The sequence below is a fragment of the Pelophylax lessonae genome, assembly GCF_965119305.1.
Source record: "Pelophylax lessonae genome assembly, chromosome: 4".
Classification (NCBI taxonomy): Eukaryota; Metazoa; Chordata; class Amphibia; order Anura; family Ranidae; genus Pelophylax; species Pelophylax lessonae.
Window position 1 is genome coordinate 80,510,391 of NC_138771.1, and position 27,679 is coordinate 80,538,069.

The 27,679-nt window shown below is 43.8% G+C and overlaps 1 protein-coding gene across 1 annotated transcript in view; it reads left to right on the forward strand.

Annotated features, from left to right (window-relative positions):
- FAM227B (family with sequence similarity 227 member B) overlaps window positions 1–27,679 on the forward strand; it is a 733,538-nt gene that overhangs the window by 37,609 nt on the left and 668,250 nt on the right. The window contains exon 5 of the mRNA XM_082254045.1: window positions 22,769–22,864. Within this exon, the coding sequence (XP_082110171.1) occupies window positions 22,769–22,864 (96 nt within the window). The remainder of the gene's footprint in view (window positions 1–22,768; window positions 22,865–27,679) is intronic.

The following is a 27,679-nucleotide window of genomic DNA, read 5'->3' on the forward strand; positions in this document are numbered from 1 at the left end:
AATATATGAGTGTCACAGCAAAGGGTCTGAATACTTAGGACCATGTGATATTTCAGTTTTTCTTTTTTAATAAATCTGCAACAATGTCAACAATTCTGTGTTTTTCTGTCAGTATGGGGTGCTATGTGTACATTCATGAGGAAGAAGAATGAACTTAAATGATTTTAGCAAATGGCTGCAATATAACAAAGAGTGAAAAATTTAAGGGGGTCTGAATACTTTCCGTACCCACTGTATAACCTCAAAAACAAACCCCATACACCACAACCAACTGAAGAGCAAATTAGAATTTTTTTTTGCCCCAATACACTTACCATCTATTACTGAGACCCAACTAGAATTTCTCTCCAAACCATTCACAGATAAGGAAATACTTTTTGTGATTAAAGAACTCCCCCTTCACAAATCCCCTGGAGAGGATGGTTTTACCAACGCTTTCTATTAAAAAATTTGCTGATATGCTGACCCCCAAACGAAAGGACCTCTTCAACGCTGCTGGTTCTTCCAGCTCCTTACCTACGGACTTGTTACGCTTGGTGATAACTACTATCCCTAAGCCTAAAAAGGATACCTTAGAAGCTGCTAATTATAGCCCAATATCACTCTTGAACACAGATGTCAAGTTACTAGCAAAATGTATTGCAAATAATCTGAAAACACTCCTCCCTGCTTTAATACATCCAGACCAAGTGGGATTTATCCCAGGTAGACAAGCCCCAGATGCAACTAGAACAGTACTTAACCTCACTTATCATGCTGCGAATATTCGGATGCCTTCTCTGCTTCTGTTTCTGGATGCAGCGAAGGCATTCGACAGAATCCACTGAACGTACCTTCAAGCAGTTCTTACTAAATTTGGTATCTCAGGTTGGTTCCAAAACGCAATATTATCCCTATACTCCAATCCACCTGCTAGAGTACTCACTGGAGGGACCCTGTCCGTCCCATTTGGAATTTCGAACGTGACGAGACAGGGATGCCCCCTATCCCCACTGATATTTGCCCTCCTGATGGAGCCCTTGGCCTCAAAAATTAGATCAGACCCCCGAATATTGTGAATTTCCTGTAATGGTGTTGATCATAGAATCAGTCTGCATGCTGACGACGTGATTTTGATAGTAACAAATCCCACCCAGTCCCTACAGGCGATAGAGGACATCCTTTTTCACTTTAGTGAGGTGTCTTATTATAAATTAAATATCTCCAAGTCATTAGTCCTACCTGTACATCTCTCTTGCCTAACTGAAAGCGACTATCCCCTACACATGGAAAAGCACGTCAATTCCATATCTGGGAATTCAGATCTCTTCAAATATAGAACAAACAACTAGTAAGCTTAAACTACCAGGCTTTCTCCAAAAACCTGCCCTCTATCTTAAAATCATTTCGCTGCATAGGCCTCTCCACACTCGTATCGCCATTGTCAAAATGATAGTCCTGCCCAAGCTTCTGTACCTATTCCGTTCTATAATTGTACCGATTTCCACCTCTCTTTTAACTTCAATTCAGAAGCAAATGAACAAATTTGTGTGGAATTCTAAACCACCTGTGTGTCTAGGGTACATATTATCCACACCTCACAGACATGGCGGAGCAGGACTACGCCTTATTAGCAACTACTATTATGCCTCAAAACTAGACCAACTATACTTTTGGGGGCATCCCCACCCGGACAAGATCTGGTCTACTCTGGAAGCTTCGTACTCACTACCTACCTTACACAAAGACCTACTTTTATTGGTAGCAGCGAAATACTCTCCAATCCAAAAAAACACTCTCCCCGCATTTACTGCTGTTTCTCTTTTAGCTTGGAAAAAACTAACAACCATTTACCCCCCTGACTCACCCACTAGATCGCTTCAAATACCATTAAGAGCCTTGTCTGCATGTATCACTGATTTGGACCTCTCTAACTGGCACTCTGTTGGTATCTCCAACCTGAGTGATGTGATAATAAAAAACTGAAAACATTTGCAGCCCTCCAGGAAGAATTTATACTACCAAGTTCCGAAACCTCTACATATACAACAGTCTCTCATTTCCTATCCACCTCTAAACTACCAACCTCAGTGACTGTTCCAGCACCAATTTTTCAATACTATTTCTCCTTGACTTGCCGAAAAAAAGGCATTTCCTTGATCTATCAATGCCTAAACGACACCCGACCTTGTTCTCAAATAGGCACTCTAAACAAATGGAGTGAGGAATTAAATTCCTCGATTCCTCAGGATCAATGGCTACGAGCATTTAAGGAAACCTTTAAAGCATCACAATGTACTAACCACTGGGAATCCTATCAGAAAACAATACACAGGTGGTACCTAACACTCTATAGATTATCAAAAATGTTCCCAAGCCACCCACACACATGTTGGAGAAACTGTGGAAGTGTGGGCACTATTGCCCACATCCTCTGGTTCTGCAAATCCTTGAGCTCCTTTTGGGACGAAGTTTTTGCTCTAATTTCCTCTATTACTGGAGTGCATTCATCCCCAAATCCTACCTTAGCCATACTTCATATAGGCATAGATAAGTTCCCACCTTCATCTAGAACTATAATCATTCATTTACTACATGCGGCTAAACTTAACATTACTAGGTTGTGGAAAACCTGTGACACTCCCTCCATTTCAAATACTATCGCCACTCTTAGGCTGGCCATACACTATACAATTTTCTTATTCAATTTCCTAAAGATTTACCTTAAACTATGTAGTGCAAGGGCCTGTCTGATTACATACAAATTTAAAGTGTTTAGGTTTGACCCTATATCACATGGTTTTGGTAAATCTAAAGCAAAGTTGAACAAGAAAATTGTATAGTGTATGGCCAGCCTTAACCTCCAATGGGAAATTGAAGGGATAGTTGCCAGAAATAATCGACAACTTGATAAACTCAAAGATTTATGGTCAATCTGATTAAGTCACCCTAAATGCACTGTTCACTGATATTGAACTAATGACTTATTTTCTGTCTATATCTGTTTATGTACTTCACTACCAGATACCTGCTAATGTTGGTTCTCTTCTTTCTTTCTCCTTTCTTTCCTTCCCCCCATCCCCCTCTTCACCTTCCCTACCCTCCCCCTTTCACCTCACCTGTCTAGATCTCACTTTGATTTAACTAACGTTATTACCAGCAATGTTACACTCCTTTTCATATCCTATGTCTCATTTGCTAAGATGATGTTTATTGAATGTTCCATTATCTAGACGGTACAACTATTTAATGCTGTATTTATAACGATTACCTGTATGCTATCTTTTAATTTAATAAAGACATATTTTGAAATACAAACTCAGGAGTATCCTTAAAAGGCTCCAATTATGCATTAATTTCAACTATCTGTTGTTCTATTTTCCTCATTTACTTTTGTTTTTTCTTAAGTAAAAATCTCATCAGTGTCATGGGTCTGCAACCTAAGGGGTTAACTTAGTGTAGAGTCTGCAGAATAATTGCAGTGATTGGCAACAGGCTGCTCTATTTAAACTCCTCAGAAGCATTATGTCTTTGCTGTCTGATAAGCAGCTTCCTGTGATCCCTGCTCCTGTTTACCTGCTTCTGTGATTGATCTTCTGTTTGACCCGGCTTGACTTTGGACTTCCCTTGCTTTCCGCCTGCACCTGACCTCGGCTCCCTTCTGACCTTGAACCTGCATGCTCCTTTGGATTCCACGCCGCCCGCCTGTTGTTGACCTGGCCTGTGAACTGATCCGTTTGCCTGTGAGCCCCCAGAGTGAGTGTGGACTCGGGTGTTCCGTCCTTCTGCCTGCCTGCTGTTGGGATCCTCCTACCTGCTGGTTGTCTCCCTTTAAACCATCTGGGACCTTGGAGCTGCCCGTCCAACAGCTGACCCGCCAGGCCCTCATACCATTCTGCTCTCCCGTGCCACCTGTCTGCTCTACCAGGGTGTAACGCTCATGCGTTTTTTGTTAATGAATGGATTTGCAGCTGCAGAATTGTTACACTCAGTAGTCGTGTAGAGATTCTGTTGAACAACATATCCAACTCTCAGGACTTCATCACCGTGCACAGCCTGTTATGCAATATACATACACTCAATATGATGTTCCTGGAGTGATAGAATATATGATAGTATAGAGGTGAGGCGATAGTATGGTGAGCACTCAGTAATAGTATTCAGGAGAGTGGTAGGTGATGGTAGTATGCAGATAGGTTATAGCAATCATGTATAGTACAGATGGTAGGGGACAGCAGAATGTATACAAGATAGAGTAACCTAGTGCAATGATAGATGATGGTAGTCCCAAGAGCTAACAATCTATGCAGATGATAGGAATAGCTTAGATAGTAATAGTCTTTGTAATATGCAGTAGATGATAGTGAAAGTATAGGTTAGGAAGGAATCCCCTGCGGGGGTACTTATCACTAGATAGTTAGTAGTAGCAAGGTCCAGTAGTAAGGAGTGATCCGGTAGCGAGATACGGATCGGTAGCGAGGTTCCGGTTCAGTTCAGGCAAAGGGTATAGCTAGAAGCTCCGGCAGCATTGCCCTTAAAGGTGTATGCGTTCCATTTGGATAGCAAGATGGGACGCAATGTTAGGAGAGAAATGGAAATAAGGGTACCATAGGTACCAGAACATTACACAGGGGCCGCGAGTCAGATACGTAAGGGAGGCTTTCCTCTGCACTATCGGGCTCATCAGTCAGCTACGTGAGAAGTTGACAGTATCAGACAGCCATGTCTGAGCCCGAGCGAGGAACCTCCCCCATGGAAGAACTGTGCCGACATCTGGCGGGTCTGACGCAAGCTGTTAAGGATCTACAAGTGGGATATACTCGGCTGGAAGAACGAGTTCAAATTCTGTCATCTCCCGCCAACCCTACAGGTGCTACCTCATCCGGACCTGCGGTAGTGATGTTACCACCAGAACCAAGGGTACCCACACCCGAAAGATTTACGGGTGAACGTAGCAAATACAGAGCCTTTGATAATGCTTGTGAACTCTATTTTGCCCTGCAACCCCGCACCTTTTCTTTGGAAGCAACCAAAGTGGGCTTCGTTATCTCCCTGTTGACCGGAGAATCCCAAGCCTGGGCACATCGCCTTCTGGAACAAAAGGCCGAATCGCTAAACCATCTCACCACGTTCTTTGATGCAATGTCCCAACTTTATGAGGACCCCCAGCAGACTGCTACCGCTGAGGCTGCAATACATGCACTTCAACAAGGCCGCAGAGCGGCAGAGGACTACGTGGCCGATTTCAGGCGTTGGAGTTCTGATACCAATTGGAACGATGCGGCCCTTCGTTACCAATTTCGGATGGGACTATCTGATCCTTTAAAAGATGAACTGGCACGAGTTGGGATACCCCAATCCCTGGATGCACTTATTAACTTGTCAATTCAGATTGACCGACGCCTAAGGGAACGTCGCTCCGAAAGATCCTCAGGCCAATATCGGCCAACTTGGATGCTACCTAAAGTTCCCAGTTTCTCCAGCCAGACTCCTTCTGCTCCAGTCGCTCCGGGCCCGGACACCTCCGAACCCATGCAGTTGGGCTTGCTTCGTCCCTCTCTCACCATGGAGGAACGACAGCTTAGACGAATCAATAACCTCTGTATGTACTGTGGAGAACCCAGGCATTATGTGAGGTCCTGCCCTGCAAAGATGCGTAAGTGCCTTTCAATCTCTTCAGTGCATGTTCCTGTTTCACCTAACCAAGCCTCTCATCTTACTCTCCCCATCATGTTACAGCTTCCAGGAAGGAGTATCCAGGTATCCGTCATAATTGATTCCGGAGCCTGCAGCTGCTTCCTAGACTTGATTTTTGCAGCCAAACACCTCATTCCACTTCAACCAAAGGCCAGGGGACTAGCTGTACATCTTGCTGATGGCTCTGTCATTAAATTCGGTTCAGTCACACAAGAGACGGTCCCTTTCCTGTTAAGAGGAAGATCAATGATGTAGCCTATGAGCTAGAATTACCCGATTCACTTAAAGTTCACCCCGTCTTCCATGTGACTCTGTTGAAACCTGTGGTTCCGAATCCTTTTCCTGAACGAAATACTGGTCCACCAGAGCCTGTAATAGTCAATGGAGAGGAGGAATTTGAGGTGGAAACAATCTTGGATTGTAGAAAGAGGTACAATCAGGTTCAGTACCTAATTAAATGGAAGGGGTATGGACCGGAAGATAACTCTTGGGAGCCTGAAAGCAATATTCATGCTAAGGAACTAATGCAATCCTTCAAGAGATCCCATGCCGAGAAGTTGGCTCAATTGGGCATCCGGAGGCTGCCCTTTAGGAGGGGGCAATGTCATGGGTCTGCAACCTAAGGGGTTAACTTAGTGTAGAGTCTGCAGACTAATTGCAGTGTTTGCCAACAGGCTGCTCTATTTAAACTCCTCAGAAGCATTATGTCTTTGCTGTCTGATAAGCAGCTTCCTGTGATCCCTGCTCCTGTTTACCTGCTTCTGTGATTGATCTCCTGTTTGACCCGGCTTGACTTTGGACTTCCCTTGCTTTCCGCCTGCTCTTGACCTCGGCTCCCTTCTGACCTTGAACCTGCATGCTCCTTTGGATTGCACGCCGCCCGCCTGTTGTTGACCTGGCCTGTGAACTGATCCGTTTGCCTGTGAGCCCCCAGAGTGAGTGTGGACTCGGGTGTTCCGTCCTTCTGCCTGCTGTTGGGATCCTCCTACCTGCTGGTTGTCTCCCTTTAAAGCATCTGGGACCTTGGAGCTGCCCGTCCAACAGCTGACCCGCCAGGCCCTCATACCATTCTGCTCTCCCATGCCACCTGTCTGCTCTACCAGGGGCCGCGAGTCAGATACGTAAGGGAGGCTTTCCTCTGCACTATTGGGCTCATCAGTCAGGTACGTGAGAAGTTGACAATCAGTGCGTGTCCAAGATGGCGACCGAAGCGGACGCTTAGTGAGGGAGCTCCGGTGACCTGCCTGCTTTTAACTGCTGCTCTACCGCCCTATATCTTCCCGGAGGGGACTGAGTATACTCCCTACACGGTTATGACCAGGGGTCGACCATCTCGGCCTCATCGGATCCCGCTGCTTCTGCCAGCGCGAAGGCCGGGCCCCGTGCTCCAGCTAACATGACTACCCAAACGGAGGAAGAGGATCCCGCTCTTTGTGAACAAAATAACTTCTTGGCCCTCATGCAGGCTATCTCCACCTGCCAGTCTGCCCTGACATCTAAAATCGAGTCTGTCCAGCTGGATATTGGCTTGATTAGGCGGGACATGGATAAATTTCGCACGAGGCAGATGGAGGTGGAGTGCAGGGTTGGTGACACGGAGGATACCCTGAGAGATCACGCGGCTTCCCTGCATACCCTCCGTGTCAAGGTGAAGGCTCTGGAGTACCGGGCGGAAGATTCCGAGAACCGCAACCGCCGTAACAATTTGCGGATCCTGGGCCTCCCGGAGGGGGCTGAAGATCCTAATGCTGTGGACTTCACGGAGCGCCTTCTCCGCACCCTGCTCCCGCAGGCCGCCTTCTCCCCATACTTTGCGGTGGAATGGGCTCACCGGATGCCCGCACGCAGGGGGCCTCCTGGTGCTCCGCCACGCACTTTTATTGTCCGTTTGCTCAATTTTCAGGATCGGGACATGGTACTGCGGGAGAGTCGGAAGCACGATGCTCTGCGGTTTGAGGGGACCAGATTGATGATTTTCCTGGATTTCTCAGTGGAGACGCGAAAGCTACGTAAATCCTTTGACCATGTCAAGTTGGCCTTGCGGCTAAAGGGCCTCAAGCGTAGCATGCTATTTTTCCGGCCAGGCTTCAGGTGCAGGATGGTGAATCCCTCCGCTTTTTTACATCCCCAGAGGAGGCCTCCGCTTGGCTGGAATCCCTGCCTCTTCGCTATATTTTGGATGTCTGCTGTTTACCCTTCGCTTCAGGCCCTGTTGAATCTCGGTCTCTATCAGAGTGATGTCTCTAGCTCATCCTTGTGACTCCTGGGACCTACACTGACTTTCTCAGGTGGACTGTTTATTACGTTCTTTTTTGTTCACATTTTTTCCTGTGGCTGCCCTTCACCTGGAACTCTGTCCCCCTGAACTTCTCTGTGGTCCCCCTTTTCCAATTAGTTTTTGTCCATTCTCCTGTCATTCTCATTTTGCTATTTCCAGCGTATATCGCTGCTGGGGCGGTCCCCCTCCCACATTTTTTTTCAGTCCATACTGTTGGCGGTTATCTTTTTTTCTTTTTTTTTTAGGCAGTGTCATTGGCGCTCCTGGTGTGCTTGACTGTTCCTCCCAGGCCCCTTTTTGGTACAGTGTCCCCCATTTGACACTGGTCATGTTTGGTTTGGGGTCTCAAGCTCACCCACGTTTTTGGGGTGCTGCAGGGTGGGGGTGTGTTGGGGAAGTTTTTATTTTGGATTTTCTTTGTATGTTTAATGTATCTTCTACCACCTGGGTATGTTACTGTTTCTCTGTGCACTTTTTTGTTTTGCTGCTATCTGCATTATCTGTATGTGGGAGGTTAGCCCCTCTGGTATGTAGTTTGGGCCCCCTATGGAGTGCTGTCTCTACTGGGCGGCTCCCATGCTTCTTTCCTTTTATTCCTATAAAATGGCCCCCCTGAGGTTGGTCTCGTGGAACGTGCGGGTCTTGAATTCCAAGTTTAAGCGTTCTTTGGTGTTCTCCTTTCTGCAGAAACACTGCCCGCACGTCTGTATTTTGCAGGAGACCCACCTCACGGGCACCAGGGTGTTGGCCTTGAAAAGGTCATGGGTGGGGGCGTATTATCACTCCACCTTTTCATCCTATTCACGTGGGGTTAGTGTTCTTGTACACCGGTCCCTCGCGTTTGTGCTCCTGGATCTCCACTTGGACCCGGATGGGCGATATGTTCTTTTGCATGCCATGTGGGATCTAGAGTTGGTGAATGTTGGCTTGTATGTCCCTCCGCCTGCTGACCTTGGCCTGCTACGTAAACTCCAGGGCCTAGCGGCTCAATACCCCACCTCTAACTTGATTTTTGCTGGTGATTTTAATATGTCACCTAACCCCTCATTGGATAGGCTTCGCCCTGACCCGGTGACTGACTCTGGCTTGGCCCGCTGGGCGGAAGCGCTTGGTCTGCAAGATGTCTGGCGCTGGAAGAATCCTTCCCTGCGCCAGTACACTTGTCATTCAACCACCCATGCTACTTTTTCACGTATCGACGTGATCTACGTTAGCTCGTCCTTGCTGCCCAGAGTGTCCGGGGCTGCCATCCTTCCACGGGCATCTCTGTTCATGCCCCTGTGATGGACCTCTCTACGGACTCAGCAGTGGGTCTGGGATTGTGGAGACTCTCCAGGTTCTGGGTAACTCATGACAGGATTGTGCCAAAGCTGTCCTCTGAGTTGGGTGACTACTGGCACTATAATGCTGGAACTGCGACTCCGGCTATGGTGTGGGACGCCTTTAAGGCCTGTGCTAGAGGTAGGTACCAGTATAATATCTCTAAAGTACGGGGGGAGTCTCGGGCGCAGTTGTCCATGGCCGAGTCCAGGGCTGCGTCTCTGGAAGCTGACTACCTGTCCTCTTTGGATAGGGGTACGTATTCTGAGATGCAGTCCGCATACCGGGAGGTGGCGCTGATTCGGACTGAGTCGTGCCGCCGTTTCCTGCTCTCCCAGTCCCAACGGGTATTTGAGCAGGGGAAACGGTCTGGCAGGTTGTTGGCCTGGTTGGCATCAGAACGATCTGGGGGAGCTAGTATTGCCAATATTAGGGCGGAGGATGGGACGTTGCTCTCCGACCCGGCGTCGATTTCGCAGCGGGTTGAGGAATATTATTCCTCTCTCTATACTTCTAGGGCGGCCTACCCGCCGGAGGACCTATCAGCCTATTTAGACGAGATTGAATTCCCCTCCCTCCCTCCTGCTGAGGCCTCGGGCCTGGATGCTCTCGTCTCCCTGAGTGAGGTCAGGAAGGCGATCAAGTCCTTGCAGACTGGGAAGACTCCTGGACCAGATGGCCTTCCCACGGAATTTTACAAGACAAACCTAGACACCATAGCTTCTTATTTTCATGGGACACTCTGTGCAGCTCTGGAGGCGGGCTCCTTGCCGCCCTCCATGTTGGAGGCTGTTGTTGTTGTCCTGCCTAAGCCCGGGAAGGACCCCGAACTGTGTTCCTCCTACCGGCCTATCTCATTGCTGAATGTGGACGCAAAAATTCTGACTAAAATTCTGGCCAATCGCCTGAACTCCGTGATACTCCGTTTAGTTCATGGAGATCAGACTGGATACATGCCGGGCAAGGGCAAGGACATCAATATTCGCCGCCTACATACTAATATAGCTTGTGCTGCGACGGGAGATTCGCGGGGCGCGGTGGCTTCACTGGATGCTGAAAAAGCATTTGACTCGGTGGAATGGGACTATCTATGGCGAGTGCTGATTAAATTTGGCTTCGGGCCTCGGTTTATTGCATGGATTCGCCTGTTGTATGCAGCCCCTATGGCTCGAATCCACACCAACGGCCTTTTGTCCTCCCCATTTAGGTTGGGCAGGGGAACGAGACAGGGTTGTCCACTGTGCCCTGGTCTATTTGCCCTTGCCATTGAGCCGCTGGCTATATGGCTTCGCACGACGGATGCGGTGGGGGGACTGAGGGTGGATCCGGTGGTCGAGCGTATATCACAGATGACACGCTTCTCTACCTTAATGATACTTCAGGTTCCCTTGCTGAGGCCTTATCCATTATAGATAGACATGGGGTGTTCTCGGGGGTTCGGATAAACTGGTCCAAATCTAGTATACTACCTCTCACTGCTGATACTCCCCCCCCCCCCTCTGGCGGTTATTCCCTTACAGTGGGTTGCCCAATTTAGATACCTGGGGGTGATGGTGCGTACCGATCTGTCGCGTTATCTTGTGGATCATTTGGAACCTGTATTTCAGCACTTGGTGACTAAATGTCAGGTGTGGAGGACGCTCCCCTTGACTCCGGTGGGCCGAGTAAATTTAATAAAGATGGTTTTTCTTCCTAAATTCCTATATATTTTTAGGAACACTCTGATTCCCGTCCCCGCGTCCTTTTTCCATAGACTAGATGGTGTGCTTTCCTCTTTTATTTGGGCGGGTGCGGTCCCACGCATAGCTAGATGGAAACTGCAGTTGCCACTCTCTTCGGGAGGTTTGGCGTTGCCGTGCTTTAAGAAATACTACTGGGCGGCAGTTCTGGTTACGGTGAGGTGGTGGTTTGCCCAGCTTCGCTCTAACCCAGCTGATACCCTTGAAGCGGCTATATTAGGATCCTATGTGGCCCTGTCGAACTTAGTCTACAGGGGGCGGAGAGCCGCAGCTCAGGCAACGCCTTCTATGTGTACGGTGGTGAAGGTGTGGGAGCAAATGCTGGTGGCCACTGGGGAGGCGGGGACTGTCTCGCCCCATAGCCCCCTGTGGGGGAACCCAAACTTGCCTCACCTCACCTCAGGACTATTCCGGATCCGAGTGTCTGGGCTGGTCATGGGGTCACTAAAGTGCAACACGTCATGCCGGCGGGCGCTTTGCTGTCCTTTCCTGAGCTGCTGGAGAAATCTAGCCTTCTGTCCCGAATGTTGTTCAGATACCTCCAGATAAGACATGCACTACGAGCGCAGTTTCCCGCTGCGATGGTGGTTGCCCCTCATAGAGTGGAAAGGTTTTTGACCACACGTAATGCGGATAAGATCCTGTCTTCCGTCTACCTACGTCTTACGTGTGGTCAGCCAGCTGGGGATCCCTCCCTTTTTGAATGCTGGCAACGAGATATTCCTGCCCTTCTTGATGAGGACTGGGATCCGGGGATTCATCAATACCTGCCCACTATGATTTCGGCCAGAGATAGGTTTATCTAGTTGAAATTTTTGCATAGGGCGTATTATACCCCCCCAGCGTTTAGCCAGGATTTACCCCTCATATTCTGAGCTATGCTATAAGTGTCAGCAGGCGGTTGGGACCTTTTTCCATGTTGTGTGGGACTGTCCGAGGATCCAGGAGTACTGGAAGGGGGTGGTGGCTGAGATTGGTGCAGTGGCGGCCGTACGGGTGCCCCTTGACCCTAGGATACTTCTTTTGGGCATGAGTGGTCTGGTGACTCCGGCTAAATACCTGAAGCTGTTATTATTTTATCTGTCTTTCTATGCCAGGAAGGCCCTGCTGCAAAATTGGAGGGGGGCCGCTCCTCCGACGGTCGCCCAATGGCGGGCGTTGGTGGACTCGGCCCTTCCACTATATAAACTGACTTACATGAGCCGCCAGTGCCCACAAAAATTTGGGAAGATATGGGATCCGTGGCTTGGGGCTCGATCTCTGCAATCATAGGTCTCTGGGACTTGACTTGGTGGCGGGGGAACTGTCTTACTCCTTTCTGTTCCTGGGTGCTGCATTGGTTGCTATTCCCCCCCAGGGATTGGGGGCTCGATAGGGGTGCCCCTTCCCCGGTCCTCAGGCCCCACACCCGCCCCCCCCCTGGGAGACTCCAGATTTCAGTAGGTTTTGGATCTGGTAATTGTCGCTTTTTGAATCTGTTATTCTCTATTGACGTATATTTGCTATGTTTTTACTGTTTACATACCATGATTGCATCTGTGCACGTGTTCTTAGTTTATGCTGATTTTGATTCCGATTTGTATAATGTACCTTGATGGTGGTTTATGCTGTATTGCTGTTCTTTTATCAATAAAACTTTTCTGTTAAAAAAAAAAAAAAAAATCTCATCAGTTCTACACTGCTATCATTAAAAAATTGGTGCTATTTATCAACTGATTCTTTGTCCAAAATGCCATCACTAATAGGGATATTCCACCTTAGCCTTTTGGGAACTAAACTTTCCTTAACCACTATGCATCCAGGCCAATTCTGACACTTCGCTCCTACATGTAAAAGCCATCATTTTTTTTGCTGCCAAATTACTCAGAACCCCCAAACATGTTATATGTTTTTTTTTTTTTGCAGAGACCCTAGGGAATTAAAGGCAGTCATTTCCAACTTGTTATGTCGCACGGTATTTGTGCAAAAAATTTTCAAACACAATTTTTTTGTAAAAAAAATATTTAATGAAATAAAGAAAAAACAAAAACACTAAAGTTAGCCTGATTTTTTGTGTAATGTGAAAGATGGTGTTATGCCAAGTAAATAGATACCTAACATGTAACGCTTTAAAATTGCGTGCACTCAAGGAATGGCGCCAAACTTCGATACTTAAAAATCTCCATAGGCTACACTTTACATTTTTTTACAGCTTACCTGTTTAGGGTTACAGAGGAGGTCTTGTGCTAGAATTGCTCTCGCTCTAACATTCGTGAAAAGAAACCTCACATGTGTGGTTTGAACGCCGTTTACATATGCAGGCACGATGTACATATGCATTCGCTTCTGTGTGCGAGCATGCAGGGATGAGGGCACTTTACTTTTTTTATTATTGTTTATTTTATTTTTATTTTACACCTTCCCTTTAATTTTTTTTTGATCACTTTTATTCATATTACAAGGAATGTAAACATCCCTTATAACAGGAATAGGGCATGACATGTCGTCTTTACAGAGCGATCCCACATCTCTCCTCTAGGCTGGAAAGCCTGAGATAAAAAAAAAATGATCTCAGCCTTTCCAGCTAACTACATGGCAGTGTTTACATCTGCCGGTGCCGGAAGTGACATCATAACGTGACGTCCAGCCTCTGAAGGTCATAGAGATGGGCGGGGACCATCTTGTCCTCAGTCAGCTCTATGGTAAATTTCAGCCGCTGGCCGATTCATTCTCCGACTCACTGGACGTATGGGCAAGCCGGTAGAAGCACCAGAGGGCTGTGGGAGGGGGGAAATGTCCCCTCCTGCCGCCTGTAAAAGCAATCAAGTGGCTGAACAGCCGCTGTGATTGATTGTTTTTACTTTGCAGGGAATCGCTGGCAGAAAAGAAAGTTCAGGACATCATATGACAGCCTACGGGCTGAAAGTGGTTAATATACAGTACATTTCATGGGTAAGAGTGTCCCACCATGTGTTTACCTTCTTCTCGATCAAGTGCCCAAGTTTCCTAAATGTGCGTTCCAAATCATCTGTCTGTTTAGTGTTATTTATATTAAATACCTCTTCCAAATTAACTTCTCTAGTTTCTAAATACCCAAAAACGTCCATTGCTGCTGCGCAACAAAAAATGAATAAATGTAATGCAAGTGAAACCAAGCGATGCTACACTCTGGCAAAATAAATCATTAATGCGAAAAAACCTAACAAAGCTGCTGCAAACGCAAAATGTGTTCCAACAATGAAGTACTATATATCAAATAAAAGTGTGCTTGCTCTGCTAAATCAACCTAATAATAAACTAAATTGAGTGCGCATTATTTAAATGTAAATGAAAGCATCAAGTAACAACCATAAAAATAATGTGATATTAAAATCCCATGTGAATCAATAAAGTGCATTTGACAAAGCAAATCCTAAAACAATGTATAGTTCAATAGATAATTCACAAAAAAGTAAAATTTAATCATTTGAGTTTTTGAAAAGTTCAGCACACACTGTGCAAATGAGGAAGGCTCTTCACCCTCATACATTAAGTGCCCCACCGAAACCAGCAAGTCCAAAATGCTCGCTCACCTTAGAAGAACCACATCATTGGTGGGATAATCCTCCGACTTAAAACATACGTTTGGCTCCTCTTTACATGAAAAAAACAAACCCATCTCCAAAAAGTACTTCATATATAGGAAATAAAAAAACGGTATATATAGTGTAGTATGCTCCTTTATTTATAAAGCAACTTGCCAATCACCAATTGCTACTCACACTTAATATACAAACCCAATTCCAAAATAGTTGGGACACTGTACAAATTGTGAGTAAAAAAGGAATGGACTAATTTACAAATCTCATAAACGTATATTTTATTCACAATATAATATAGATAACATATCAAATGTTGAAAGTTAGACATTTTGAAATGTCATGCCAAATATTGGCTCATTTTGAATTTCATGAGAGCTACACATTCCAAAAAAGTTGGGACAGGTAGCAATAAGAGGCCGGAAAAGTTAAATGTACATATAAGGAACAGCAGGAGGACAATTTGCAACTTATTAGGTCAATTGACTACATGATTGGGTATAAAAAGAGCCTCTCAGAGTGGCAGTGTCTCTCAGAAGTCAAGATGTGCAGAGGATTACCAATTCCCCCAATGCTGCGTCGAAAAATAGTGGAGCAATATCAGAAAGGAGTTTCTCAGAGAAAAATTGCAAAGAGTTTGAAGTTATCATCATCTACAGTGCATAATATCATCCAAAGGTTCAGAGAATCTGGAACAATCTCTGTGGGTAAGGGTCGAGGCCAGAAAACCATACTGGATGCCTGTGATCTTCGGGCCCTTAGACGGCACTGCATCACATACAGGAATGCTGCTGTAATGGAAATCACAACATCGGCTCAAGAATACTTCCAGAAAACATTGTCAGTGAACACAATCCACCGTGCCATTCGCGGTTGCCGGCTAAAACTCTATAGGCCAAAAAAGAAGCCATATCTAAATATGATCCAGAAGCGCAGGCATTTTCTCTGGGCCAAGGCTCATTTAAAGTGGACTGTGGCAAAGTGGAAAACTGTTCTGTGGTCAGACGAATGAAAATTTGAAGTTCTTTTTGGAACACTGGGATGCCATGTCATCTGGACTAAAGAGGACAAGGACAACCCAAGTTATTATCAGCCCTCAGTTCAGAAGCCTGCATCTCTGATGGTATGGGGTTGCATGAGTGAGTGTGGCATGGGCAGCTTACACATCTGGAAAGGCACCATCAATGCTGAAAGGTATATCCAAGTTCTAGAACAACATATGCTCCCTTCCATACGTCGTCTCTTTCAGGGAAGACCTTGCATTTTCCAACATGACAGTGCCAGACCACATACTGCATCAATTACAACATCATGGCTGCATAGAAGAAGGATCCGGGTACTTAAATGGCCAGCCTGCAGTTCAGATGTTTCATCCATAGAAATCATTTGGTGCATCATAATGAGGAAGATGCAACAAAGAAGACCTAAGACAATTGAGCAACTAGAAGCCTGTATTAGACAAGAATGGGACAACATTACTATTCCTAAACTTGTGCAACTTGTCTCCTCAGTCCCCAGGCGTTTGCAGACTGTTATAAAAAGAAGAGGGGATGCCACACAGTGGTAAACATGGCCTTGTCCCATCTTTTTTGAGATGTGTTGATGCCATGAAATTTTAAATCAACTTATTTTTCCCTTAAAATAATACATTTTCTCAGTTTAAACATTTGATATGTCATCTATGTTGTATTCTGAATAAAATATTGAAATTTGAAACTTCCACATCATTGCATTCTGTTTTTATTCACAATTTGTACAGTGTCCCAACTTTTTTGGAATCGGGTTTGTATTTAAAACCAGCATGTATCCGAGGACATATGAACTGGTCCGAGATTGATGTCACACGTAACGCCATTACCCACATGGCTTAGTCAGAAAGTAAGCCAGGTGATGGTAGCAAGAGACTTAACCACTTGTCGACCGCCCAACGACAATATACTGTGGCGGTCAGCCCCTCCTGGGCAAAGTGACGTATCGGTACGTCACTCGCCCACTAGCCTCTATGGGGCGAGCGCGTGCCGCAGGGGTCGCTCTCCCGCCTCCGCTCGTTCCCTGACATCCCTGCGTGAGTGACCGGCGGCTCCGATGTCCGCCGGCCACTCGCGATCTCCCGCTGGAGAGGGAGAAAGGCAGACAGCTAATGTAAACACAGCCGTCTGTCATTCTTCTTTAGACTATACGATCCTGCTATGTAGGATCGTATATCTCTGTGGTTACATCACAAGCCACGCCCCCCCCCACAGTTAGAATCATGCCCCTAGGGATACATTTAACCCACTGATCACCAACAAAGTTAACCCCTTCCCTGCCAGTGTCATTTTTACAGTAACAGTGCATATGTATAGCACTTATTACTATAGTAATGTCACTGGTACCCCCAAAAGTGTCAAAAATGTCAGTAAAGGGTCCGATCTGTCCGCCGCAATGTCGCAGTCCCGCAAAAAAATCGCAGATCACCGCCATTACTAGTTAAAAATAAAAAAATAAAAATGACATAAATCTTTCCCGTAGTTAGTAAACACAATAACTTTTGCGCAAACCAATCAAAATACGCTTATTGCAATTTTTTTTACCAAAAATATGTAGCAGAAAACAAATTGGCCTAAAATGTTAAAAAATTTTGATTTTTACATTTTTTGTCGGGGAATGTGAAAAATATTGTTATTTTTTCAAAATTGTCGCTCTTTTTTTGTTTATAGCGCAAAAAGTAAAAATCGCACAGGTGATCAAATACCACCAAAAGAAAGCTCTGTTTGTGGGAAAAAAAGGACGTCAATTTGATTTGGGTACAGCCTTGCACGACTGCGCAATTGTCCGTTAAAGTCACACAGTGCCGAATAGCAAAATAGGCCCTGGTCTTTGAGCAGCCAAATCTTCTGGGGCTTAAGTGGTTAAATAAACACAGGGGGTTGCCATAGTGACCAGGCCACTGCTCGTGCAGCCACAGATGGAATCACAGGTGTTAACATCACAGACACAATCTGCTTAATAGGAACTCGCATCGTATGTGTCAACCACATACAAGGCCAATATGCAAATACAAATCCTATGGGAATAATAGACCTTAAAATATTAAAACATCATGCATAATTAATAAATTAACATATAATGTATATGTTATCAGAGCAACAACTAATAAGAAAAGAGTTGTGCATATATATATAAACATTCACTATGAAAGGGAAGCATTAGCAAATAAGAGATTGCATAACATGTATAACGGAGGGGGTTGACTATGCCCTACAATGTCCATGTCAAAAACAGTACATAGGTCGCACTAAGAGGCCACAATGAAAAAGGATTAGGGAACATGTACAGAACCTAATTAAAGGTTACCCCAAGCATAGCATATCGAAACATTATGCTACCGTCCATAATAATAAAGATCCCTTAAATTATTTTTGGGGGGAATTGAAGAATATCACCTCCACTTGAAATGTAGCAACAAAATATCAACTCTCAGTCAAAGAGAGTCTTATTGGATTTATGACATTCAAACCATCAGGCAAGGAGAAAAAAAAATTCAGACTTTAAGGTACAAAAAGTATAAATGTTTCACAAATCATCAGTATAAAAACTTCCATGTTTTATTAACAAAAAATCATAAGCATTCTATAAAAGAGGCTGGTATATACAGTATCTCACAAAAGTGAGTACACCCCCCACATTTTTGTAAATATTTTATTCTATCTTTTTATGTGACAATACTGAGCAAATGCCACTTTGCTACAATGTAAAGTAGTGAGCGTACAGATTGTATAATAGTGTGAATTTGCTGCCCCTTCAAAATAACTCAACGCACAACCATTAATGTCTAAACCGCTGGCAACAAAAGTGAGTACACCCCTAACTGAAAATGTCCAAATTGGGCCCAAAGTGTCAATGTTTTGTGGGCCACCATTATTTTCCAACCCTGTCTTATCCCTTTTGGGTATAGAGTTCACCTCTTGGGTATAGACTTCACAGGTTGCCACTTGGGTCCTCTTCCACTCCCCAATGACGACATCATGAAGCTGGTGGGTTTTAGAGATTTTGAGGTCTTCCACCTTCCATTTGAGGATGCCCCATAGATGCTCAATAGGGTTTAGGTCTGGAGACATGCTCGGCCAGTCCATCACCTTTACCCCCAGCTTCTTTAGCAAGGCAATGGTTGTCTTGGAGGTGTGTTTGGGGTCATTATCATGTTGAAATACTGCCCTGTAGCTCAGTCTCCGAAGGGAGGAGATCTGCTTCAGTATGTCACAGTACATGTTGGCATTCATGGTTCCCTCAATGAACTTTAGCTCCCCAGCGCTGACAGCACTCATGCAGCCCAAGACCATGATACTCCCACCACCATGCTTGATTGTAGGCAAGACACACTTGTCTTTGTACTCCTAACCTGGTTGCCGCCACACTCGCTTGACACCATCTGAACCAAATATGTTTATCTTGGTCTCATCAGACCACAGGACATGGTTCCAGTAATCCATGTCCTTAGTCTTCTTGTCTTCAGCAAACTGTTTGCGGGCTCTCTTGTGCATCATCTTTAGAAGAGGCTTCCATCTGGGACGACAGCCTGGCAGACAACTTGATGCAGTTTGCGGCGTATGGTCTGAGCACTGATAGGCTGACCCCCCCCCCCCCCACCCTTTCAACCTCTGCAGCAATGTTGGAAGCACTCATATGTCTCTTTCCCAAAGACAACCTCTGGATATTTCGATGAGCACGTGCACTCAACTGCTTTGGTCGACCATGGCGAGGCCTGTTGTGAGTGGAACCTGTCCTGTTAAACTGCTGTATGGTCTTGGCCACTGTGCTGCAGCTCAGTTTAAAAAAAAACCTTGTAGAACGTTATGCGTCTGGTGCCCCGCATGGAAAATAGGGGCTGACACATAGAAATTAGGGGGGCAGCAACCCTGCGCCCCCTATGGAATGGCCACCGCTATTTGGCATCCTTATCTTGAGCACAATAGTATACCGTATACCGGCGGCGCTGTTCATACAGTAGCATGTATGCATTGATTTGAAATCCATCATAACTCGTGGATGATGGTGGACTCTGTGTCAGGTTTGGTGCAGAGGCAAATCAAAACAAGTCAATGAAAAATTTTGTTCACGGAAGTGAAATGACCCATGCCTGGTGCCCAGGCTTTTTAAGCCCTGGCTATTGGAAGGAATGTTGTGTGTCAAGTAGTGCAGCGCTATAAGCAACAAAATTAATTATACTTAAAAAATTATATAAATGGATATACAATTAATAATGGTGCAATAAAAAAATGAATCAATTGCACTAAGTCATAAGTCCATTCAGCATATGAAGATGGTGGAGAGTCCACTTAAGGGTGAAGATCCCAAGATGTGAAAAGTAATGGAAACAAACAGTCACCCGTGCGGATAGGCAAGATGGCAGCTTACCGCAATGAGTGGGCCTCCAAATTAATGGATGGGCCACTAAGAGCATAAGGTAACAACTCCTATGGACTGGGTTCTCTCCTCTGCATGAACGGACCAAGCTTCGCTAGACTGCATCAACCCCTCACTCGCTCATAGATCCAGAAATGACTCCGATATGTATGGCAATATGTAGAGGATAAAAGCATTCATAGCGTAATCCCGTTTGACAATATAAAACAGCTTTATTTAAGATTCTACTCACATGGCAGTAGATCAACACACACGAGTAACAGGTGAAAAGCGGCGTCCCGCTATAGTTGATACAAAGCCGGCGTCTTGGGGGCGTGGCAAGCGCGATGTCCGGAACCTCCCAAGGAATGAATGCATTTATTGCAGATGAAGAAATATTACTCCACCAGGATTGAGACTTTGCTTTTGCCAAAAACTTCATTGTAAGCTGAAATAGCTGTGTTTGCCCATGATGACATTGATATTATTCCTTAGTAAAGGAAGAGAAATATCACAGATTTATTATGCTTATCAGTAATAGAAGACATCTACTGCCAATCAGCCATGTTGGATATGGATATTATGTCATAACGGGCAAACACAACTATTTCAGATTTCAATGCAGGTTTTGGCAATAGAAAAGTCTCAATCTTTCTGGAGTAATATTTCTTCATCTGCAGTTATTGCATCCCTTCCAATAGCCAGGGCTTGAAAGCCTGGGCACTGGGCAGGCACCATTGAATATCATCATTTACCCTCAGATCAGGATGGTGTGGATTCAAACATTTTTACCAAGAATTATCTGGGGCACGGACTACCTGGGTGCCACTTTCTACATTTTTGTGGCATATCTACATGGATTCCTGAGCCACAATCCATTAGTGGAATTAGGCTCCTCCTGTTTTGAAATTCTATAAAACACTTGCCCCAGTTTACAATATCTAGTAACTGGCTGGAGCTCACTTTGCAATAGGATGAGTCTGCACATTACCCAATAACTAAATCAAGGGACTTCCTTCTGGAATTTTTACAGTTTACAGCCTTGTCCATGAATTTTTCACAGTGCTTTATAGTGATTAAATGAGTGGAATGCGAGTGTGCGTGAATGGGGCCCGTTTTATGTGCTTGTCTAGACAACATTTACTTCTTGTGTTTTTCCACTGGGTGTCAGGGTGATATTTTTTACATCCATTTTTTTGTAATGTTTACCTTTTTCCAGTACTTCAATAAAACTTTGCACCATTTACACCGTTGAAGGTCCTCTTTTATAACTTTCCTACTGGGCCACTGCCCTGCCGAGAGACGCCTTGGACATGCGTTCACCTGTGGGACGAGAAGCCAGAAGTGACATGATCCTGTGATGACACTGAAAGCACCGCCCTACGCTCATCCAATCACATCAGGCTAAATATTGAAAAAAGATGCTAAAATGAACAGTGGGAGTGTTTGGGGCGCATCGCTCTGCGCCCTGAGAACAATCTGCAAGCAGCCAATAAAGCTCTCAGTCACATGGTTGTAAAAACTTTATGCATCCAATAAACACCTATTAGTCGGGTGCCCCAAGCAATGAAAATATTAGATTGGAAACTTTGGGGGGGGGGCGGCCCCCCTGCGCCCCCTATTGACAGACCGCTACTGGTAGATCCCCTGCTAGGTGCTGAATCTCAGCGCTTGCATTTCAACATTGGCAACTGCTGTCAATCTGCTTTTACAAAAGATGATAGGTCATCTGGAGCTTGGGGTCTACAGCCTCAGTTGCCTTATCTTTATGCCGACTCTGTAGGGCAATCTTATTTTTTCAGCGCCACACTGAAAGCTAAATGAAAGAAGGTAGTTGTGGGCGTATTGTATACTTTTATTATGAATAAAAAGTCACTTTCCTAGGGATTAAAGACAATTTTTTAAAACCTGTGAAGATTTGCAGTTACATATACGTAAATAGCTTTTTATTATTTATAAAATACCATACCTGTAAAACTGGCTAAAGAAAAGTTGCCTATGCTGACCATTCAGGATTCATCTTTTATTTTTTTGTGTAAATTAATCAAAAGGTCTGATTAGCCACTTTGGGCACATTATCCATTTGGTCCTCAATTAATATATTTATAATATATAATAATAAATATAATAATATATTTCCTGACAAACGTACCTGTGTCACTTCCTGTTCCTTTAAGCCTTTTTGGATCAGAGTTTTCTGAAGCTTAGATGCCAAGATCAAGTTTTGCGGCATCAATATTTGTCCGCAAACTTGACAAAAACTATATGAAAAATGTTTTTGTTTGACATTGGACCTCAGAACTAGGAACACGCATATCGTAGCTCTGCATTCCTAGTTCTCTGCTGCAAGGAAAATGTACATTCTCATGGTCAGGGTTGCCAAATGTCAGTAAATTTATGGACAGTTGGTAAAAATCAGTAATTTTTTGTCTGTAAATATTAGGGGCTGATAATGTGTCATGCTGTGTTGACTTTTTAAGTGTAAACTAGGCAAATTACTTGTTATGGGTATTGTCAGTGTTTCCATATTGTGCTCATACTGTTTACATTTGGCTTGTCTTAGCTTTTTATAGGAGTTCTGTCCATTTTCAGGTTAGCAGTAAAAATGTTCTCTGTCAGTAAGTTTCTCATGTTTTGTCAGTAAAAATGCTGCGGGAGGTTGGTAACACTGCTCATGGTAAAGAGCATTTTTCACGTGGACTTAAAAAAATGATTGTTGCCACAAAGCGGTTAATAAAAATACTCAAAAGAAGCATAAAAGATTTTTCGATGACTTAGAAAAGTAACTTTTGTGTTGTACATTTTTCCACCAGAACTGTGTGTTTCCTGGCTTCAGTAGTGCAGACTTGCCTGGGCATCTGGAGGCCACCCAGATCTTGCAGTGTATCGCTAAAACGAAGCAATATCAAGTATGTATATTTTGGACCTTAATTGTACTAACCTCTTTAAATGAAGGAAACCATGAGAATATATCTTCCCTTCCTCATTATTTCCTATGCTTGACGACATCTTGTTTTACAAGTGTGACTGCTACTAGCTCAGATAACTTTTCTGACTTGGAGGTTGCGGCATTGTTTGTTTGGATATATTATTAAATTGTGGAATATATTCATCTAAGCATAGGGGTTGATTTACTAGAACTGGAGAGTGCAAAATCTGGTGCAGCTCTGCATAGAAAGCAATCGGGTTCCAGTTTTTTTTTTTTTTTTGGTAAAGCTTAATTGAACAAGCTGAAGTTAGAAGCTGTTTGGCTACCATGCACAACTGCACCAGATTTTGCACACACTAGTTTTAGTAAATTAACTCTAGCTGGCTAAGGACTGTTCATCTGGATGGCTGCTTTACAAGAACTTTGTCCATTGTCCATAAAAAGAGGTACCTCCTTAGGAAGCCTTATATTTTGTTGTAGCCATTCATACAGAGTGCACTATAAAGCCGTTATAGCCTGCTGGTTACAGAGGAGTTATAGTTGTGTTGATCACCATTGCTGTTACTATTTACCGATGAGACTGCTTATTGCTAATTGATGGGTTACTAGGTTTGCTTTAATCTAGTAGTTCAGAACTCTACCCTAAGCTACTATAACATAATGATTATATTGCCTATTAATGTGATTAAACTAATTCTCTATGGGCCAATTCACACCATAGAAACCCAGTGCAGATACATTCCAGATTATTTTTTGCATGTGTGTTTTTAACGCGTTTTTGATGCATTTTTGGTGCATTTTTTATGCAGCTCAGTGCATTTCCCCCCTCTTTTTTTCTTACCCTTAAATAAGGACATGTGTGTTCCAGTGCGTTTTTGGTGCATTCCAGTGCATTTTTTATGCGTTTTACCGCATTCCAGTACAGTCCAGTGCAGAACAAATGCAACATATTCTACTTTTTTTTCTGTAACTGGAACGCACTGGAAACGACCACACTGGTGTGAACTATGCCATTGAAAACCATATAACCTACTATCCATGCGTCTTTTTGAGGCAGAAAAAAATTACACTGGACTGCATGTGGTGTGAACTGGCCCGAATTGCTAATTTGTACATATTCTGCTGTTTACTTTAACCCCTAAAAACATATTGAGTTTCTTTACCGCTAACTGGTCTGAAGTTTACTTTCTGATTCTGAAACCAAGTTGTGTGCAGGATATTTATATTTGTGCTCGCAGTAGTATTGCAGTATCCATTTGCCTAACCTGGTGTGTCAGAGGGGCCGAGGTTGTTCATAGAGTTGAGGACAAAGAAAAAAGAACCCCAATCTACCAAGCAGCTCCTGCAGGGGTAGCAGGAGTGTTTTGTTTTTTTTTTTAAACCAAAAGAGACTACAATGTAGTCCTGTTACTCCAGGCTAATGCCCAGATAAATTAAGATTTTACATACTTTCACCTGTAGGTAGTAGCTTTTTACACTTTGTGTGTGCGTGAGAAACTGTGTGCTGTGTGTGTGTTTGTCTGTATATATATATATATATATATATATATATATATATATATATATATATATATATATATAGTTTTTTTTTTTTATTTTTACATAACAAAATTAATTTATATTACTTCACTACCTTGGATACCTGTTCTTTGCTTTTCCCTTCTGTAGAATCCCAGCTCTATTGGGATCAGCATTGGAGGTTCCAGATCTTGCAACTCCCAGATTTGATGATATTCGATGAGCATAATATTACAGAGCTGGACATTAGTATGCCAAGTACATGTATCTAAAAGTGGGACAAATATTACTTTTTGACGGGTTGGGGAAAAAGGACCTCTCTATGTCACTAAACAGAGTAATCCAACTCCTAAATGAAAAAAAAAATCGCCCAAGTCCTCTACATAAAATGTATTCTTTTCCAAAAAAGGTTTATTGAGTTGTCATATAAGATACACACAGTAAACAGTGCACAGACAAATGTGAGTAATAACAAAGCTATTTAAACACAATGTCGCTAACAATTCGCCTGTAAGTATGCAAGTATATACATAATGAATAGTCAAAAGAAAGAGAAGAGGAAAGAAAAAAAAGGGGGGGAGGGGAATAAGGAGAGGGGGATGAAAAGAAGGGTACATGTTTATGGAATTTAAAAGGTCCAAAAGAAAAGGTATCAGATACAAGTTAGCAAATGCAAGGAAGAGCAAATAAAAGCTTAATGTCAGCAAACAGTACAACCAATAATACGAATATCGTAAGGACAAGAGCTGGTTTAGAGGGGGAGTTCGACCCCCGCTCGTATAACAGTTAGCGATAGGATATCCCATTTAGTTCTATTGACAATAAGGAGTCCTGAATATAATGAACAATTTAGGTTAAGAAAAATATTGGAGTACATAAGGGAAGAACAATAAAATTTAACGTCTAGGATACGTGAGCTGTATATTCCGATGATGAATGGAAGTGTAACCAGCCAGCCCACGTTTTGTAAAAATTAGTGGGGGTGTCACTTGCGCAACATATAAGTTCTTCCATATCCGCAATATAGTTAATCCTACAGAACCATTCAGATATCAAGGGGACATTTTCGGATTTCCAATGACATGGGATCCACAATTTAGCTGCATTCAGCATATGCATGGGAAGGGATTTGCAATAAGCTGTATTTGGGGATTCCATAATGTGGAGCAAAAATTAAGCTGGTGAGAAATTGAGAGAAAATGTCGATACCTTTTCTATAACATTATGAACTGCCTGTAAGAATGGTTGAAGTTTAGGGCAAGACCACCATATGTGTAGGAGAGAACCAGTGTCTTGTAAAGAGCGCCAACATTGTTCCGAAGATTCGGAAAAAATTTGTGTAGCAGTGTAGGGGATCTGTACCAATGTGATAACAATTTATAATTTTCCCCTGTATGGCTACATTCCGGGAGCCCTTGTGCATGGTGTAAAAAATATGTTTCCATTCCGTATCCGATGGGTCTCTCTGCAAGTCAGTAACCCAAGTGTTGCAAAATCTTCCGCTGCTCGGAAGTATCTTTAAGAAAAGCAAATTATGAATAGTAGAGATAACATGTCGTAGTTTGAGAGCACAGAATCTCAAACTATGTGAGAGGGCGTGACAAGGAGCCACCACCTATTAGTGCTCAAAAAACTACGGATCTGCAGCAAAAGCCCCCGGGGGAAGGAGTTGTTTGTTGTCAGGGAAACAATAGAGTCAAAGTTTTGGTCTTCGCCATCTTCAAAAAATTGATGGGTAAGCAGTGTATGAGATTTCCAATTGCAATCGGATGCTGTAAGGGATACACCTGGAGCAAAATCTGGGTTGTTTAGGATTGGTGTGAGTGGTCCTGGGTTGGAAGAAATATTAAGTTTTGAGCATATCGTACGAAAGACGGTAAGGGGTATGGCCAATCAGGGGGTGTCTGGATAAGGATTTCGTAATATGTTTAGATGGAAGCCAAGGTGTAGATTCAATATTAAGTGGGCTAAATGAATCTTCCAAAGAAGCCCAGTCTTTTTTGGAAGAGTGTATTGACCAGTCAACAATTCTGGCAAGTTGACAGGCCCAAGCGTAATTCCTGAGATAAGGTATTCCGATACCTCCTTTATCTTTAGGTTTAGTCAATTGGTCAAAGCTAATTCTAGGACATTTTTTTGTTCCATATAAATTTTATACATTCGGAGCAGAATTTTTTGAAGAAAGAATTAGGGAGCGAGACAGGGACTGCTTGTAGCATATATACCATGCGCGGTAGGATATTCATTTTAAGAAGCGCAGCTCTACCGAACCCCAAAAAGAATGAGTTATCCCATTTGTGTAGATCTTGAACCACAGAGTGTAAAAGTGGCAAATAGTTAGCTTTGAAGAGGTCTGAAAGTTTATGGGGGATGGAAATACCAAGATAAGTAAGAGAATTATCTTCCCATTGGAAGGGGAAGTTGGCTTTGCATAAATTGACAAGAGATTGTGGGAGAGAAATATTTTAGAGCGTACGATTTTGAAAAGTTTATTTTTAAATTCGAGATTGACTGGAAATCTGCAAAATTTTTTATAAGATTAGGGATTGAGGTGAGCGGGTCTCTGAGGAAGAGCAGGATATCATCCGTGAAGGCAGCTATTTTATAGGTCTTATTGGTGATCTCCAACCCTTTTACCTCCACAGTAGCTCTAAGACAACATAGCAGAGGCTCCAGGGTTAGGACAAAAAGGATGGGAGAAAGAGGGCAACCCTGTCTCGTTCCATTGAGGATGGAGAAGACGTTCGACAGCTGGCCATTAACTCTGACTTCGCCATCGGTGCATTATAAAGGGACATGATGAATGAAACAAGTGATTCTGGAAGCCAAGATATTGCAACGTGGCTTCTAGATAGTCCCAGACCAGCCTGTCGAACGCCTTCTCTGCATCAAGGGAAAGAAAGAAGCCAGGGGTATTGGATTATGATAACCAATGGTGTAGATTAATTGCTTTAGTCGTGTTATCCCTGGCTTCTCTGCCAGGAATAAAGCCAGTTTGATCATTGCAGATGAGAGAAGTAAGAAGAGGCTGGATGCTATTGGCCAAAATCTTAGCAAAGAGTTTGATGTCAGTATTTAATAGTGAGATGGGTCGGTAATTTGAGACTTCCCTTTCATCCTTTCCTGCTTTGGGAATCAACGCTATATGGGCTTTAAGCAGAACAGAGGAGGGGGGAGAAGTGGAGAAAAGAGTGTTAAAGGCTCGAAGGAAGGGGGCTGTTAATTGGTCCTGGAATGTTTTAGAATATACTGCTGTAAAGCCATCCGGACCATGGCT